General features: G+C 41.3%; 1 protein-coding gene across 2 annotated transcripts in view; it reads left to right on the top strand.

The window, feature by feature from the left end:
- The window catches only part of LOC141144568 (intraflagellar transport protein 70A), an 85,242-nt gene that overhangs the window by 31,539 nt on the left and 33,968 nt on the right, over positions 1–19,735 (top strand). For both annotated transcript variants that reach the window (XM_073630358.1, XM_073630359.1), the window contains exons 6-11: positions 773–877; positions 5,171–5,299; positions 9,013–9,062; positions 12,910–13,062; positions 16,172–16,237; positions 19,077–19,130. In XM_073630358.1, coding sequence (XP_073486459.1) covers positions 773–877; positions 5,171–5,299; positions 9,013–9,062; positions 12,910–13,062; positions 16,172–16,237; positions 19,077–19,130 — 557 coding nt within the window. The remainder of the gene's footprint in view (positions 1–772; positions 878–5,170; positions 5,300–9,012; positions 9,063–12,909; positions 13,063–16,171; positions 16,238–19,076; positions 19,131–19,735) is intronic.

Here is a 19,735-nt window from a genome sequence, read left to right as displayed (position 1 = left end):
AACAAGTCCAATCCATGGAGGCCCCACCTCGCAACTTCCAGGACTTAACGTGGTTCTAAAGTCAACGTTTTTTTACCATTATGCATTCTATGCATTATGGAAGAAGACTCCCCACTACTTGTCCCTCCCCCCAATTTCTAAACACCTACCTTGCTTCAGCACCGCTCCTCTCACTTCTTGGTTTCACAGGAGACACTGACAGCAGCAGGAGCAGCAGCCTTATGTGTGTAGCAGCCCCTCCAGCACGAGTTCCTCGGCCATCCGGGACTTTCCCTGCTGTTTGGCTGAGACACAGCAGCGGCGCCAATGGCTCCCGCGGCTGTCTATCAAAGTTAGTTAGCCAAATGGGGGAGAGAGGGGGTGGGACCGAATGGCAGCTCCGTGTCTGAATGGACACAGGGAGCTGTGACTCAGCTCAGGTGCCCCCATAGCAAGATGCTTGCTGTGTGGGGCACTCACCAGGAGGGAGGGGCCAGGAGAACCAAAGAGGGACTAGAGAAGAGGAGGATCCGGGCTACCCTTTGCAAAATCACTGCACAGAGCAGGTAAGTATAACATGTTTGTTTAAAAAAAAAAAAAAACGAGACTTTACAATCACTTTAACTTACTTCTGCATCTGGAGCCCAAGTCCACTTTTTTTTGTTCTCAATGTTCCTGTATTGTGGTTTTGCAGCAGTTGATTTAGAATGTGAGCATTGTTAGGCAATTGAAGAACGGCGACTGACCTATTGTTTAATTTCCTTTCTCTTTGTTTTTTTTTCTATTTGGACAGATTTGTCTTACAACATTGCTTTGTGTTACTATAGCATGAAACAATATGCACCAGCTTTAAAGCACATTGCAGATATAATAGAACATGGCATCAGAGAGCATCCAGGTAAATTACTGTAACTTTTGTATAATTAAAAGTAATAGATGTTCCAGTTTTTTATTTATTTCTTTTTATTTATTTAAAAAATAATCCCCAGGTACATTATATTCATTGCCAAGATTTTAGCAAATGTCATTGCAGCTGATTTACATGCTTGTGTTCTGTCGATACAGAAACAGTAATAATGTCCTCATGTAGGAGTGTCTGTCTCCTATTAACAAATAATCGGTCGGAGTGTAATTAGAGATTACATCATTTTCTACTCTTGGCCAGTAGATCACAATCACTGAAAGGCTGCGAACAGTGCTCAGGATTCCTGAAATCTTACTTCAAATGTTATACAGATTTGTTTGAAAAACTTCTCCTGTGTAGGGAATGAGTTATTTGTGGCATTCCACATGTAGTACCCTCTAGTGTGCTAGAAGAATAGTACAGTTTTGTTTTTTGTTTTTTTTTTGTTTTGTTTTTTTAGAGTAGGTAAAATTTCCATTTTGATCTGGGCTGGGAGTGGCTCAGAGTAGTGCTGGGTGACTCACAGGTAGCATCACCAGGACCTCCCACTTCTTTCCAGAATGTCCTGGTGTTTTTTGGAAGGAGAGGTGAAGAGGAGAGGTGGAGCTGCCTGGGGTGTTCTGGGGAGTCCTGACCAATCCCCAATCTGGATTGGCAGGGGGCAGGCCTCCTTAAATACCCAGATTCAGCCCAGCTGGGGAGAAGTTGTATCAGGTGGAAGATGGAGTGTTAGGCTGTCGGGGCCTTTGAGGGAGCTCCCCAGTCTTTGACCTTGGGCTTGGGTGCAGACGGGACCCTCTTACAACCCACAGAGGTGTCCTGACCAGGAGGAGCAAGAGAAGACAGTGGGAGAACACTGCCGGACAAGTCTCCAGGAGTTCCACAGAGGCAGCCAAGAGGGCTGGTGAGTGTGCACACAGTCTGGAGGACTGGGAGGCATGCCTGAGAGGACTGAGATGCAGCAGTCTGGGATGGGTGCAGAGCCAGTCTGGAGGATTGTGGTGGCACGGGCAGAGGAAAGGGGCAGCTGGAGCCTGGAGGACTGGCAGTGTCTGAAGAGGTGATACTGGGAGCAGTAGCCACAGGGACAGCTAGCACTGGAATTTTCTATTTTACACCATACACCATAGGGGCCCGCGGTCCCTGCCTGCAAAGGGCATCTGCTTTAGGCCTGGCTGAGCCAGTGTCAGACCTACAATGCTAGCTGATCCGGGAAGTGCAAGCAAGTGATGTGCTGAAGGAGTAATAGTCTGCAAGCAAGAATGTGCAGGAGGAGAAGAGGAGATTGTATATACCGTGCTGTATAAAGTTTAGTCCCAAATTTTGATAGTCGGTTACCTGGCCATCTCATAGGTTTCCTATTCCCATCCAAGTTAAATTCCCCTCAAAAAAAAAGAAAAAAAAAAACAAGTGCAAGGACTGCTTTCATGTCTCTGGATGCTTGAAAAGTGTGTGCCTGGCTGGGCAGGGTGACAGACAGACCACAACATTCAGAAGCCCCTACAGGGGTACCGCTACGCACACACTTATTTTGTCACAGTTGCATGAAAAAAATATTGCCAGCTTTAGAAAGTCATAGCTACAGACTGAAATAAGACGGTAAGCTGTAATAACAAATTACATAATGGCCTGTGCATTAAATGTATTATAATAAACAAAACCTGTAAAGGCAACTCATGATGACCAAGCTAGAATATGAAAATATAACACCTCCATGCTTAAGTGTAAAAAAAAACAAAAAAAACCTTAAGCTGCTTGTCTATACCAGTGTTAATATGAAAACATTTCTAAATAAAGAAATTCAGATAAGGCAGCGCTTTAAAGTTAAAGCTTAGTGTATATTAGATATGAAATTCAGCTATCCATTTTAAAGCGCTGCCTTATCTAACTTTCTTTAACTGAAGAATCTCAATATATAGACTCCAATGTTCTAACTGTGCAAGCTTACTAATGAGAGCTTTCTGTTTCCCTTCCTTCCTTCTTTCCGACGGAATTCTGCTCAAGCTTGGCTTGCATGCACACGGTCACACAAAAGTTCTCTGAACTTTCGACTGTCAAGAACGCGGTGATGTACAGCGCTATGATGAGCCGAGAAAATGAAGTTCAATGCTTCTGAGCATGCGTCGAATTGTTTCCGAGCATGCGTGGTTTTTCGCGCGTCGGAATTGCATACAGACGAACGGAATTTCCATCAAGAACTTTTTTCATTGGAAAAATAGAGAACCAGCTCTCAATCTTTTGCTGGTGGAAATTCAGACAGAAAAAGTTGGATGGAGCATACACACGGTCGGAATATCCGACCAAAAGCTCCCATCACACTTTTTTTGACGGAAATTCCAACGGTGTGTATGCAGCATAAGGGTCCATGCGCACTGTCTTAAAAAAACGCTGCTCCTAGAGGAGTTTAGCATTTTGCCTTTAGAAGCAACTAATGTTATCCTATATGTCCATGCACATTAGGTAGTTTAGAGGCATATTTTAAGCTCAGCATTTAGAGGCAGATAAAAAACCTTCTGTTTTGCATTTTTGAGAGCAGTTTTCTGGCAGAAATGAAAGCTAAATGCCTCGAAAGACTAGTACAAAAAAAAAATGCTCAAAATTAGCAATTTTGTTCTGCCAAGACTGGTGTGCATGGACCCTAAAAATACTTTTAATCATGACTATGGCTTCCTGTCCTGGTGACAACCATACCACCCATTTCTTATCCTGGTGTCACAAGGACAGTAAGGGAACAACCTTTCAACCAAATTTTTAGACATAAATAATTGTAGAAAATTAGAACAAGTACTACCAGCTCATCCAAAATGTGTTTGTTCCCTCCCCAGTGATCAGTGAGCTATGATACAAGATACATTAAAAAAAAGTATAGCACCTCCACTGAAGATAAAATCTATTTTTTATTCAGTTTATAAAAACATCAAACTCAGTGCATAAGAATGCTGCATTCATCTCCAGTGGAGGCATCATTTCTTGGAAAACTTTAAAGCGTTTGTTACCCCAAAGCTTCATATAACTGATATGTGCCTGCTGTACCATGTACTTGTACCTGTTCTCTTTGTATTGCTTCATTTATGTGAAATCCCTGGTGTTCCTGCCAGTCCCCTTGCTTTGATATTATAAACTGACCACACTAAGCAGGTCAGTTCTTTAGCTATGCTGGGAACTCGGTGTGCTCCCCACCAATGATCAGACTTGTCCTGACAAGCCCCCGCTGCACAGCTATTCACTGGCAAGCACAGTGTGCTGCTGCTTCTCCTTCCCCAGCTCTTATGCATCTGAGAACAGAGGGAATGTGATCACTTATAAAAAAGGTGTGTAATATAAATATATATATATATATAATACAAAAATGTTTTGCCTTTCATTTCTAATTTATACTGAATGGGTTGTTTTACAAGGTAATCGTTTCAATTTAAGCCGGCCATACATGGATCGAAATTCAGCCGGTTCAACAGGCACCAGACTAATTTAAATCCATTTATGGGCTAGCTGGTTGTACACAAATAGATCTATCGATGAACTTGTCACCCACGATAAATGCTTAAGAGGCCCTGCTCAGGCTGTCAAGGTCCAACAAGTTGGATGCCACTGACTAGTGAGGGTGCAGGCTGAGGAAAGGTCCGTCCAGACCCAAAGTATTCTGCAGAAAGAGGAAGGGATAGCCGGGCCGCCTCACACCTCACCTGGCCCCCCGAGTGGTTAGCAGGTAAAGCAGCCCCAGCTCGATTCATCCAGACCACAACTTGGTTTGGAGTTGTGGTCTGAATTAATTGAGCTGAGGCTGCATTTACCTGCTAACCACTCGGGGGGCCGGGTGAGGTGTGAAGCGGCCCGGCTATCTATTCCTATCGATCAGCTTGTGTACAATCAGCCTGTTGTGTTTTTCTGAATGAGCAGAGCTGCCAGCTCTAGCCCACAACACTGATCATTGTATTCAGCTGGTAGGAAAGGCTCCCCAGCAGAGCAGTCCTATTTGGGTGAAGTCAGAGTATTTTCCTCTTTTGATTCAAAATGCAATGTGTTTTGCTTCTCAGTATGTCCACAAGCATTGTATTGTATATTGGTATGTTTTTGCTCCAGCTTGAAGGCAAGTCACCTTTTGTATCCTTCTTGTATAATAATCACAGTGTTTACACATGCCTTATCTACCCCTTCTTCTTTCTCTCTTTTTTTTTTTTTTTTTTTAATGTGCAATGGGAAGTGTTCAGCTTTATTGTTGTCTTATTCATTTTATCATTTTTTTTCTATTGTGCATCTAGAAATGTAGTTCTTTGTATTTCCCTCCAGAGCTCGGGGTTGGCATGACAACAGAAGGCATTGATGTGCGCAGTGTTGGAAACACCCTGGTGCTGCATGAAACTGCGTTAATTGAAGCCTTTAACCTCAAAGCTGGCATTGAATACCAGTTAAAAAATAGTAAGTCAAGTAAATTTTGATGAAAGACAAGTGTTTATTGATTATAGTTTTAAGCACAAAACAAGCCACAGACACCATTGGCCACACTCCATAAAAATTGTGGTTACACCACTGACGCTCTGCACGTGTTGAGAGACTGGTTTCCCTTCCACCTCTAAATCTTGCGGTCAGCAGAGTTGTCTGTGCAGTAGCCAGACCTGTTAGCCATATTACTGTGGACAGAATATAAAGAATATATCTGCTTGCAATAGGTATTGTATGTAATAATGACATTTTAATAAATGCATAATCAAGTAAGTTTCATGGCACCTTTTTAATTTTCTAAATGTTGTACTGTGATGAACAGTTTGACTAGAAGATTTATATTTAATGGAAGGATGTCCAGAAGACAGCATGGCACGTTGTGTTCAAAGGCCAATTGATAGGGTTCTTTACATCCCTGGAGAATTAGCAGCTAGAACAGCCCGGAGATGTAGATACAACTGCACATTAAATGAGCTCTATGGTCACAGCATACACTTTTATTTTAGAACATCAGCGTTGTAAAAGCAATACAAACAATAGTTCTTTTTCATAATCCAATATAAACCTACTTGAAAAATCTACTTTATTGCTATGAGTGTTGCCTGTCTGTTACCCATCTCTTTCCACAACTTCATGGATTCTCTGCATGCTTTGCAGCTTCTTCTCTGCTGTTCACTTTCAATTTCTACGGACTACATATCCCATGGTACCTTGCTGCCATCTTGTAATGACTCTTTCTGCTGAAATCCTCTGCTCAGCACCTCTGTAATTCAGAAGACAGGCTCTTTGACGTGTGCCACAGCCATGCCTATTCATAGGGCATAGCAACTGTGTCACAGAATTCAAGGAAGTAAATGCGTGAATATTTTTATAAAGTCATTTTCCAACCTTAAGATCATTCAGATTAATAGGAGTAAGATAGAAATAATTGAAATTCAATATGTAAATAGGATTTTTAAATAACCACTTCCAGCCCAAGAATGTTCTATGACATCTTTGACTTTCAGTGGTGACATCTGAATGATGCCTGCAGCCGCAGGCATCATTCAGATATTTTCTTTTTCAGCCGGCGATTCTGTGCACCATAAGAATGATCACAGGGGTGCTTCTCCGGGCTCTCCCGTGCAATCGGGGACCCGGAGAAAGAATCAGCCACCGCCAGATGAAGAGCATGGAGTTTTCCGGTGACCAGATAGTCACTAGTCATCTCTATGACTGTCGGAGGCCCGAGCACATTATGACATCACGTCCGGGCCGGGGATGTAAACAAAGCCGAGATCTCATCTGGAAAGCATTGGATCGTTTTTTTGGGGGGTTTTTTTGATCTGATGCTTTCCAGCCTGGAGGAGAGATGTGGGGTCTTATAGAACACATATCTCTCCATAAAGAGGATGTTTACATTCCTTGTAAAAGGAATAAAAGTGATCAAATTTTTTTTTTTAAAGAGAAAGTGTAAAAATAAAAAAATTTAAGTAAAATAAACAATTTAAAAAAATTAAATAATTTAAAGTGTCCCCGTGTGCTCGCGAAAGCGAACGCACACGTAAGTCGCGCCCGCATATGTTAACGTAAAAAGATTTAAAGCGTCGCCTATAGAGATTAAGTTTGGCACTATTCTTCAAGTGTGCGCAGTTTTAAAGCGCAACATGTTGGGTATCTAATTACTCGGCGTAACATCATCTTTCACATTATACAAAAAAATTGGGCTAACTTTACTGTTTGTTATTTTTTAATTCATGAATTGCGTTTGAAAAATTGTTGCGCAAATACCGTTTGACATAAAAGGTTACAACGACAGCCATTTTATTCCCTAGTGTGTCTGCTAAAAAAACATATATAATGTTTGGAGGTTCTGAGTAATTTTCTAGCAAAAAAATGATGATGTAGGAGAGGAGTGCCAGAATAGGCCCAGTATGGAAGTGGTTAATCAATAATGCCTACTTCTAAGCCTATCACTGCATCATATTGGATGCATCTGGCTGGATACCCAAGAGAGGCCGAAGATTATGTGGTCCCAGCAGATTCCTGTAGGAAAGCTCAAAAATGCTCTATTTAAACCCTCTTTAAAGTCAACTTGTTATAAAATGAATGCAGCACCATTTGCCTACATAAGCCCACAGTATTTAGAACATTGAAAATCACTGTTGTCCTGTTTCTATGTTTATTCTTTTTTAAAAAGTGAACTTTCTGAAGCTGCAAGCAGCCATTGTCTGATTTAGAAAGCAGCTTGCCAATTGCAGGACAGATGCCTTACTGGTAGTGATTCTGAACAGATGCTTCACTGCCCCGAAATTGGCTTTCAGTCTGTGACTCAACCAATTGCAGCCCCCAACAGAAAGCTATTTCATTTAAAAGTAAACTACGCTATCTGAAAACTCCTAGAAAACTCCTGATTAATTGTGAATATTGTCCGCGCCCATTACTCTTTCAGCATAAATAAACTATTAAACCTGGCTTTGCAAGTGCTATTATGCCAGCAGAAGACAGACCTAGTTGCTTGATTGCACCCCACCCTTACTAGCAGAAAATGAAGTGTTTAAACCCTAAAACTTGTCCCTGTATGAAAGAAAAAAAAAACTACTTACCAGGATATGGAGTCCAGCGTTCTTTTGCTCCTAGGGAAAGTTCTCCCTACACTGCTCCTCTCTGATGCCTCCATCTTGAATTGAGACCTGGTGCATGCACTGACACACTGAGGGCCCTGCCAGTAAACTGGCATAGACCCAGCCCCATTTCTGCACATGTGCGAGATCCCACAAGCTGCTTCCTGGAATATGTGATGTATCTATCCCAGTAGGTGGTTTGTGTGAATGTGTCTGTGCTGAAATACTGCAAAGGTTGCCAGCGTGACCTGCACCATTCCTGCGCATGTGCTGGGTCCGGGTATGCCATCCTTGCTTAGGTTAAATTTAGGTTATATTTGGAGACTTGGGCTTTAGGGGGGAAAACTTTTTTTTTTTTTACTAATTTTATTTTTTATTTTTATTGTGTTATAGAGGGAGGGAAGAGGCAGGACAGAGGAATATTAGAAAAGGAGTGAAGGTCAGCTTTAATGCCCAAGTTTTACCTTTTTTTCACATTTTCTATAGGCGACCATTTTTTTTTTTGTACTTTTATTGATAAATTATGTATTTTTCCTTCATCTTTTCATAACTCTTCACGTTACTATATTATTTTGGCCCTGTCTATTTTATTGTATTGGCTGTAATAAGTTTTCTGAACTTCAAGAATTTTGTGTGTGCAGAGCAAAACATCTGCTGAAATCACCCTTTTCCAATTTTGACGTTCACTTTGTATATAAGGTCAGATGTGATCCTGTTGCATGTAAGTTTAACTAGATCTATACTATAACAAAATGCTTTTCAGTTTGCAGGCTTTGGCCCTTGAACTTGCAGATGTTAAACATGAATTATAAAATATTTATTTTTTTGCTGAAAAGAGTAAAAATTATGACACAGGAATGCTTGCTAAACTAAGCAGCCTTATACCAAATTGATTATTTAGTGAATATATAAATATATATATATATTGTAATAATATTAGTCATAGTTGATAGAATAATTTTTACTGTAGTAAATAATAGGGACAGTACATTATCGTTCATTCTCATATTGTATTTAGAAAACAGTTTTCTGTTGTGTATCATAATTTGCGTAGAAATAAAATGTTTTCATTGAATTGTTCCCTAGATGATGCAGCACAGGAAGCGCTAACAGATATGCCGCCACGATCTGAAGAGGTACAATTATCATGTTGACCAAAGATCAATAGAAGTTCCCACAATCCTCCCGACATACACTTCTCTCTGTATTAAATATCTCTTAGATTAAGTTTTTTGTATTTTCGTATAAACATGACTATGAATATAGACACCTATATACCTCTTATGATGTAAGCTACTAATTGCATTAGTTGAGAGAGTTAATTTTATTATTATAATTTGGTTACTATATGTCTTTCACCCCAGTATGGATACTAGGGTTGCACCGATACCACTTTTATAAGACGGAGTACAAGTACCAATACTTTTTTTTTCAAGTACTCTCCAATTACCAAACTTTTTTTAATGTCATGTGACAGTGGCACTAATATGCAGCACTGATAGGTGGCACTGATGAGGTGTGGACTATGTAAGGTTTTGTTTTGTTTTTTTTTTACAATTTTATCTTTTTCACAATTTTATATTTATATATTTCTTTTACAATGCACAATGCACATGGAGGAGGACATGGGGGGGGCCAGAGGAGCACACGGAGGACACAGAGGCAGACTGGAGGGGGATAGAGGGAACAGTCAGGGATAATCGGTGCAGCAGTGGAGGAAGTTACAATCACTGATCTCCCTGTGTGGCTTTCAATAAAGTATCTGACAGCCGCAGGAGGGAGAGGAGGAGGATGTCAGCTGCTTTATTGAAAGCCACACAGGGAGATCTTTGATTGTAACTCCCTCCCCCGCCGCACCGATCCTCCCTGACTATCCAGATATCGGGTACAAGTACTCCTGCAAATGCTCGGTATCGGCACCGATACTGGTATCAGTGCAACCCTAATGGATACCACGCAAAACTTTTCACTAATTTAACAGGCGTATAAAGAATTTTAAAGGGAAATTATAGGGATTGAAAAACATGCTAGAATTAAATTAGAATAGCCCTCATATTCCTCTGGACAATAACTGGGTGCTGAACCCCAATACGAGCATGCAAATTATAACTGCAGCCAAGTGCAAAGCCAGGTGCACGGGTAGCTTCGGGCAGCCTTGAAAGTGGCCACTAGGTTAGAGGAACAGATGAATGGCAAGAAAGAACACTAAACAGGCGCTCCAGTGGTAAAAAAAAAACAAAAAAAACCCAGAAAACTGTTGTATATTATATGGGAAATGGAATAGCTGGACTCAAAGCATGTGCACACAGTCTTGGGCTTAAGGAAGTTCCACATAAAACAATAATGTCCACGAAAGATGTCAAGTTTATTGAAGTTATCAAATAAACCTTACATGGTGCCAAGCAATAATCACAGGCAGTAATGGAAAGTTAGCAGGCTGAGAGCAAATGTAGTGTGTCGATCTCCAGTCAAACATCCAGCAAGGACAGGGAGATAGATGGCTGCCAGCCCCTATGGGGAAGCTCCAAAGGGACTCTAACCAGGAAGAGACCAGAAGTCACCAGAACCCAGAAGTCCTCAGCCACTGACCTGGCTCATATGCCTCACATTCCTCTGCACTAGTCCGGACAGACTTTTAGGAGCCCTAAAAGATATTCATTTAGGCTTCCACTGTATCTTCTTGTATGTGTAAGATCTGTGGGAAAATAACAACAACTTTGCAACAGGACAAGAATTACTAATCCTACCACTATCTGGATAGGAATTCGTTGAACTACACTTTTCAACTGGCAAAACGTAGCTGAAATATTCCCCTGTTGAATACTATGGTTTGTAAACATAAAATATCAGAGATCTCTTGTAATTTTCTGTTGAAAATAACATAGTACCAAGTACCAACAAGGGCGAAATAGAAAGAATACACCAAGAGCAGTGAGATGAACGGCTCTTAAACCTGTCAGAAATGTTCATTTTGCTCACGTACAATTAAACATCTTATGTAGAACATATCTCACCCCAAAGTAATTACTCTAAAGATGCCTAAAAGAATTGTCATTGTGCAGAAGATGCCAAAGATTTCCTGCCCATGGTATAAAAATGTTCTAAACTTTTAAGATGCTGGCACAATGTGAATTCTTTACAAAATTTGACATTACTTTTTAACTTTCCTGGGGATCTTGGTGTGATTGGTATATTGTTAATATTGCAGTTTTTAGAAGCATCTTTTTAATAGTAATTTTTCTAATATTGCAATTTTTAGAAGCCCTTTTTTTTATATAAATGGAAAGTCAATATGAATTCCATGAGACAAGTATGCTTGAAAACATGTACAGTATAAGAGATTGCAGACTGTGCCGTCATAGACTTGTATAGGGCTGACTAGGTGCCCACAACGGCTCCATACAAATCTTCTGCCAAAGTAGAAGAAAGCATTGCAGCAGAATGTGCTTGAGATACAGAAACTGCGGTGGGCAGTGTTAGTGCAGACTATATTACTAGGGGATGTGGATCAGAAGAGTCCAGTATGAAAATACAGTTGTTCTTTAAATGTTATTTTTATATAGATAGATTTACATTTATTTTTTATATTGGGCTCCTCTGGAAGGAGGGGAAAGCAAAGTGATGTCCTTTTTTTTGTGTGCTGCTTCTCCTTCAGCACCCTCTTGCAGTCTAAAATGAGTCCTTAACCAAGCTGTATTGATTTAAATACAGTGGGGGAAAAGTGAGGTGGTGTCTGGCAGGGGTGAGTGAATCTCAAGAGGGGCTGAACTGAAATACAAATAATTTCACACACAAAACAGTTCATACATATACATTTTAATTATGTATTTAGTTGTTTGACTGGATTTACATTTTTAAGACTTGGTAGCCTCTCATTTTACATTAAGAGTATATAAACCCAACATTTCTTATTCCTGATATGTGCCTGCTGCACCATGTACTTGATTGAAAATGTATCCTGTTCTGTTTGTATTGCTTCCTTTGTGTGAAATCGCTGGTGTTCCTGCCAGTCCCTCTGTTTTCCTATTAAAAACTGACCACACTGGGCATGAGAACACAGTGTGGTCAGTTCTTTAGTTGTGCTGGGAACTCACTGCTCTTCTCCAATAATCAAACTTGTGCTGACACGTGTCGTTCCCCCCCCCCCACCCCTTGCAAAGCCATTTACTGTTAAGACAATAGAGCAGCTGTTTCTCCATCCCTAACTCGCTGAGTTCCTTATGCAGCTGAGAACAGAGGGAACAGAGGGTATGTGAAAAAAAAGGTACTTATAATGTGTTTTTTTTTTTTATATATACTTCTATACACAAATGTTTTGCCTTTCATTTCTTTAAACTGAGTGGGTTGTTTTACAAGGTGAGGGTTTGCATATACTTTATAAAAAAAAGAATTGTGCTGTATCTTGTGAAATTCTGTATACCTTTGGATCACACTTAGCCCCTTTTCACACCGGCAGAGATCACCAGCGGATCTGCCTGCACAGCTCTCCGCTGATCCCCACTGAGCAGGCAAATGACAGGTTAGTGTCCGCTGATGCAGAGCAGACATGGACACAGCCTGCTCTCCTCTATGGGTGGTCGGATGGAAACAGACCACCTGTCCGTTTACATCCAATGGCCATCTCATCCGCCAGGAGGATGGGGAACGGATCCCCCATCTGTCTGTTTTTAGCGGCTAGGATTGGATCAGATGTCGGCGGGCGTCAACGAACACAAGTCCATTGACACCCGCCACTTCATAGAGGGCAATGGATGTTCTGAGCAGGTCCTGCTAAAAAAAAACAAAAAAAAAAAACTGACAGGCTGACCTGATAGGCCCCTTTCACACGGGGGACCATACTCGAAAGGCCTCATTTTAAAGCTCTGATTTTACTCTGGTCGATACAATGTAAAACTTGGATGTAAAAGTTGATTTTCTGTATTTGTAAAAGGCTTATCTGTTCCAAAACCTGTGTGTAATAGTAAAGCATTGTTTCTTTTTCAGGAACTGGACCCAGTCACTCTTCATAATCAGGCACTGATGAATATGGATACTAAGCCTACAGATGGCTTCGAAAAACTTCAATTTTTGTTGCAGCAAAACCTCTTTCCTCCTGAAACATTTGGCAATCTTTTACTTTTATACTGCAAATATGAGGTAATGTGAGGTGCTGAAGTTACAACCATATTAATATGGGGGTTGCTTTTCTTTTTTCTTTAGGGTTCATTTTAATAAACCATTGATATAGTTAACCATTGCTGCTTATTTGCTTGGTTTATATAACTATTGTTTTACTGTGGAAAGGCTGTGCATCCGATTACTACTACTTTTAATTAGTTTTTCACTTTTTTATAGTTTCCCTTTATATATGTTCAAGATAACATCTGTCTGCTACTAATGTAGACCTCACCATATAAATAAGTAAACTGAGGCACAGCAGACACATTCAAAATCCGTGCTGGTGATTAGCTATCATCTTAGTTTGGAAAATAAACCTCTAATTACATTGAAACTGAAATGCCGTGTACACACGATCGGACTTCTCGTCGGAAAAAGATATGGTGGCTTTTCCGACGGGATTCTGCTCAAGTTTGCCTTGCATACACACCGTCACACAAAAGTTCACTGGACTTACGACCGTCAAGAACGCGGTGACGTACAACACTATGACGAGCCGAGAAAACAAAGTTCAGTGCCTCAAATTGTTTCCGAGCATGCGTAGGAGTTTTGCGCATTGGAATTGCCACAGACAATCGCATTTTCGGATAGGAACTTTTTCCGACCGAAAAATTGAGAACATGCTCTCAATCTTTTGCTGGCTGGAATTCGGCCAGCAAAAGTCCTATGGAGCATACACATGGTCGCATTTTCCGACGAAAAATTCTCATCGGTCTTTTGCGGGCCGAAATTCCGATCGAGTCTACGCGGCATAAGGCTCCATTCACAACGAGACAATTTGAACTGTGGGCGGAATCGATTCTGCCCACTATTCCAGAATCATGGCAAAATGCGGGAGGCATTTGCGATGCCATTACGTGTTAAGGACACTCCAATCACGGTGAGATTTTGCCGCGGTTGGCGTGCAATAAGTCACACTGCAATTGCAACAAAATCGCAATGTGCAAAGCTTGTTGCTAAAAAAGGAGCAGGAGCTTCTTTTTGGGTGACAGCAGTGTGATTTTGCTACGATTGCAGCGTGATTTATCACAATGGCATCGCAAACGCATTCCGCCGCGATTTTGGAATCGCGGACAGAATTGTAGCGACTCTGTCCACGATTCAAATTTCCAGGGTGTGAATGGAGCCTAAGATATCTAGCAGGTATAACCTGAACTTATGTAGGTTTACGATTTTATTTTTATCCTAAATTCATGTTTTTCCAAAAAAAAAAAAAGTTATGGTACAAGCTTGGTTCCTTATACAAAAACATAACTATTTGAAAGATAATAGATTCAGGTACTTAATTGTTTCTTTTATAGAGCAATGAGTAACAAAACCTAATTTACCAATAGTATCTTTTGGCTTAAAGTGGATGTAAACCCTCACATATACCCAGTGAAGTGAACTGCCTCAGATGATACACAGAGATGAAACAAATCTCCCTACATACGTTTTACATGTATATCTGCTGTCTTCAGCTTTCTAGACTCCTTGGAAAGTGCACATTGTGTTAGAAAATTTTCTTACTGTTTCAGCAGTGGGAGGGGAGTCTGGGCAAACACTGTGTGAGAGCTGATTGGAGGAAAGGCGCCCCCCCCCCCTTCCACATAGGCAAAGGAACGAAGATACTTGCAGAGCTGTGCTGTGAATAGACAAGCTCACTGCTTATCTGTCTCTAAGCTCCCTCCCTGACAAAAATATCCAGCTGCTTTTATATCCTGTGTCGGAGAACTTGTCAGAAGTTATCATGCTAATAACAGAGGAACGAAGCAGCAGAAAGACACTGGACTTAGGTCTTTGGAGAGAGATATGTAAATACTACAGATTTATTTATGTGCCCAAGTCAGATTTCATGAATCGGGTTTACATCCACTTTCAACTCTTACTGCCCACGTAACGCATATGTGCGGCTGCAACAAGGGTGGGCTTTAACTCCCACATCCTGCACCTTTACGTATATGGGTGACAAGGCTTTTTGTACTGAGTGTGCTCACTGCACGCTCCCAGCACAGTGAGCAAGCTGCCAATGTGATAGCACTCACCCTGAAGTATCAAATGCCTCATTTTCATTCATTTTTATTAGAAATTTTTAACAAAGTTACAGATAGTTACCTACTAATGTTATTCACTACGTATGGGTTTACAATGAAATTGGAATGTTTATAGATGACTGTGTACTAATGCTTATAAGTATTAATTTTAGCAATGATGTTAAAGCAGTATTAAATCCAAAAGCAGACATTTATTATTTATTTTTGCAGTTTACCAGTTCTTAGATGTGTGGCTGCATTCATTTTCTTTTTTAGGCTTTTTTTTCTTCTATTTTCATTTAGTGAGTTAAACAGTAATTAGTTTTTTTTTTCTTTCAAAAGAATAAGCTCTCTTGCCGATTGTATCAGTTTACAGGGATGAGACAAACCATTTTACACTAGCAGGGGTGCTTAAATGATCAGCTTTTATTTATTCATGTAAAATCATTATCCTAAGGCCCCTTTGACACGATTGGCCCGCTCGGATCTGCCTGTCCGTTTTTCAGGCAGATCCGAGCGAGTTCCCAATATGCAGAGATGTGAAGAGGGCTTGACAGTTGAGTGTTTCTGTCCACTCCCTCCTATGTACTTGTATAAAGATGGCCATACACTATGCAATCTGATTGTGTATTTAGTGAGAAGGGTGATCACTGATTGATTGCATTTCATTTAAAAACTGTGCAGCTGGGAATGGGAGGGTGGATGATGCAGGGTGTGTGCTAATGAGGTCAGCTGGTCAACTGCTTCCTGTGTCATAACCTAAAGTCTGTAAGGACGCAAGACAGAAGCAATAGATACATTTGGAATCATGGATGGAGGACAGTAAAGTACGTGTCTGTAGATTTTATGGAAAGCTTTGATATTTTGGCAAAAAAAGTACATGAATGCTTTATTGGTGCAAAGGGGGCTAGAATTTAGAAAAAAAAGTGAACTTAGCCTTTAAAGCAGGTCAAATACAGTCATATGTACATGTCAGTGGATCCTGAATAATCTGAGAAGTGTGACACACATACGCCATCAACACAAGCCCAAAATCTGTTAGTAAATTACTTACAATGCATTTGATTTCTTTCTAGTACTTTGATCTTGCAGCAGATGTACTGGCTGAAAATGCCCATCTGACATACAAGTTTCTAACTCCGGTAAGTATTTCTTTAAAAATGTGGTAAATTAAGTCAATTTGTATACATATTTGCTCAACTTACCCAGGCATCCCCAGTTGTTAAGGCCCCTTTCACACTGGGGCGGTGGGGACGTCGGCGGTAAAACAGCGCTCGTTTTTGCGGCTGTATTCGGCCGCTAGCGGTGCGGTTTTAACCCCCGCTGGCGGCCGAAAAAGGGTTAAACCCGCTCGTACAGCGCGGTTATAGCCACGGTATTACCGCGGTATAGCCGCGCTGTCCCATTGATTTCAATGGGCAGGAGCGGTTTAGGAGCGGTGAACACACCGCTCCTTCACCGCTCCAAAGATGCGGCTCGCAGGACTTTTTTTACCGTCCTGCCAGCGCACCGCTTCAGTGTGAAAGCCCTCGGGCTTTCACACTGAACAAACAGCGGAGGCTGTTTAGGGGCGGTTTGCAGGCGGTATTTTTAGCGCAATAACGCCTGCAAACCGCCCCAGTGTGAAAGGGGCCTAACAGGGACCTTTTGTTAAAATATGAGTAGGGGGATTTTTTTTAAATTAAAGGAAACCTTTTAAGAGTGAAACTTGGAGTATACCATTACAAAGCTCTGCTCCTGAAAATGCTGCCTGTCATGTTTACCATGTTGTAATAATATTTGAGCCACTGACCCAGCACATCATTCACTGCATTACTAATGCTACAGGAAAGGGCATTTAAAAAGCAAACTCTGCACACTTTAACATATATCCTCATCTTAAAAGTATTCAAAACTGATTTTGAGGTTGTTTTTTTGTTTTTTGTTTTTTTGCAGTTCTCTAATCGATATAATAAAATGTTTTTTTTCATTGTACAAACCAAATGGTAGCAATATAAAGTGTGTTGTTAAAGTAAAAGTCTAGGCAAAACTTTTTATTTTGGATAGAGTAAGGGAGGGTTATAACCCCTGTCAGATTTTTTTTTTCCCCATCTCTGTCCCATTGCGAAGATTTCCCTTCACTTCCTGTCCCAATGCCAAACAGTAAGTGAGAGGAAATCTCTGCAAATAAATTCTTGGGGACCCCCAGGGCATCAGAACTAGTGTCCCCATTGGAAGATTTCTATTACTTTTCTGGGGACAACCCAAAATTTTGGGTTTTTTTTTTTTACTTTCGATGATAATGGTAAACAGGACAAATACAGAGGATGAATCTCCTTAACGGGGGCACAGACAGCAATAAAAATTGACAGGGGCTCTAATCCCTCTCCACTCTATCCAAAACTTTAAAAAAAAAGAGTTTTGCCTTTTAGTTATACTTTAAGCAGGGCTCAAAATTTCAAGTCCTGAGCTACTAGCCAGGCCTCAAGGGTTACGCGCCACCAGTTGCCCCGCCCAACCCTTACCATGCCCTGCCCCTAATCCCACCCCTAAACAAGCCCTCATAAATTATCTCATGAAATGACACTTGTTGTTTTATGCAGAATTAGGTTATAAAAATAAATATTAACAACAACTTTATCCGTGCCCAAAAATGCAGCCTGCCCTTGTCCACCAATGCAGCCGGTGTCTGCCAGTGCAGCTATGTGTCCCCAATGCAGCCTGTGTCCGCCAGTGCAGCCTGTGTCACCAATGCAGCCATGTGTCCCTAATGCAGCCATGTGTCCCCAATGCAGCCATGTGTCCCCAATGCAGCCACGTGTCCCCAATGCAGCCACGTGTCCCCAATGCAGCCACGTGTCCCCATTGCAGCCACGTGTCCCCATTGCAGCCACGTGTCCCCATTGCAGCAACGTGTCCCCATTGCAGCCACGTGTCCCCAATGCAGCCTACCTGTGTAGGGGAAGAGAGAGGAGAGCCGCCGCCTGGTTAATTAGAGCGCGGGGAACATAAAAGCTTTCATTTCAATAGCTGCATGTTCCCCGCCACGCACCTTCATATACAGCCCCTCCCCCTTTTCTGGGCACTTTGATAGACAGATCACCCATCCAATCCTGGGACGGTGACCTGTCTATCAAAGTTCCCCGGACAAGGGGGAGGGGCTGTATATGATGGTGCGTGGGGGGGGACACGCAGCTATTGAAATGAAAGCTGTTATGTTCCCCGCGCTCTGATAAACCAGGCGGCAGCGGTGGCTCTCCTCTCTCTTTCCCTATGATTGCTTCCATACAACCCAGGCTGCCGGCGGTGCTAGCCCCCCCCCCAGGCAACCCACACATTTGCCAGCCCTCAAAATGCGAGCAGACAAGTGGAATTTTTGAGGGCTGCTTTAGGGTTTGCATACATTTTAAAGCAAAACTTAATTCCCCCCCCCCCCCCCCCATTGTTATTTTTAAACATTTTTTTACCCTCTCACCTGTATTGCCGGGTTATCAACTTTTTTGAGTGAAAAGGCCCACTTCCCACACTGCCATCTTGGTCCTCTTCAGGTAGCTGCCTCTTCACACAGCAAAGTCCCAATGACATCCTGGGCCCACCCACCATAGCCACTCTCTGTTCCTGCAGCCTCCTTGGAGATGTTAATTGCGTATCCCAGGAGGCTGCAAGACCAGGGACATGTCATTCTGGCCTAGATCAGAATAGTGATAAGGGACAGGGCCAGAGTAAAAAAAAAACCCTTAAAAAAAAAAAAAAGATATTTGTGATGGAAACAAAAACTAATTTTGGGAGTTAAGTTATGCTTTGGGTAAAGTGTATAATATATTTGTTTGTAGCTTTTTTTTTTTTTAACTCTCATAAGTGATTTTGTGCAAGGCTTTTTATTGAGTTGTTTGCATGGCACCCCCAGCATTTTGCTTACTACTTCAGTACCGATTGCAGAAAAACTGGCAATATTAAAAAAACGTTTCATAACTTTTTTTTTTTTTTCTCTTTTCACTACAGTATTTATACAGTTTTCTGGATGCAATACTTGTATGCCAAACATCACCTGAAGAGGTATGTCACATACATTTTATGCTTATCATACAACATAACGTGATCTAGCACTTTTGTCGGTTATTTCTCTGTTGACTGGAGGGCACAGGATCACATTTCTCATCCTTCTTTCTTTTCTTTAGTATTTGGGGATAGAGCAAACCTTTAAAGCTTTTTTTAAAAAAGTCATGCCTCAAAAGTGCCTGCTGCTACCTTTCATGACCAGAAAACATTTATCCCAGCTCCCTTCGGTACCACCTGTGGTAAAAATAGGTGGTCAAGCCGCAGTTTTTACCAAACCTGAATTTTCATTCTGCCACAGTTGTGCTGCGGCACAGCAAAAGTTATACCACGGGTCATCTTCAGTTAAAACCACTTGTCAAATGCCACTAAAAAAGCAATCCACTGTGAATTACTTTTTACAGTGGCAGCAATCATGACTTCAACTGTAAAATGGCTGACAGATTCGCTTTAACTGTCTTCGTGTTTGCACAAGTAACAGTTACCTAAAGTATACCTGTCACAAAGCAGGGGAATTCAAATATATGTGCTGAAAAAATAAATCATTACAGCTTACCTTTATTGAGATACGTACATATGTTTAATCAGTAAATCTAGACATACTG

The sequence above is a fragment of the Aquarana catesbeiana genome, linkage group LG05 (assembly GCF_042186555.1).
Source record: "Aquarana catesbeiana isolate 2022-GZ linkage group LG05, ASM4218655v1, whole genome shotgun sequence".
Classification (NCBI taxonomy): Eukaryota; Metazoa; Chordata; class Amphibia; order Anura; family Ranidae; genus Aquarana; species Aquarana catesbeiana.
The sequence above is the reverse complement of the archived record's forward strand: the minus strand, read 5'-3'. Positions and strand labels throughout refer to the sequence as shown.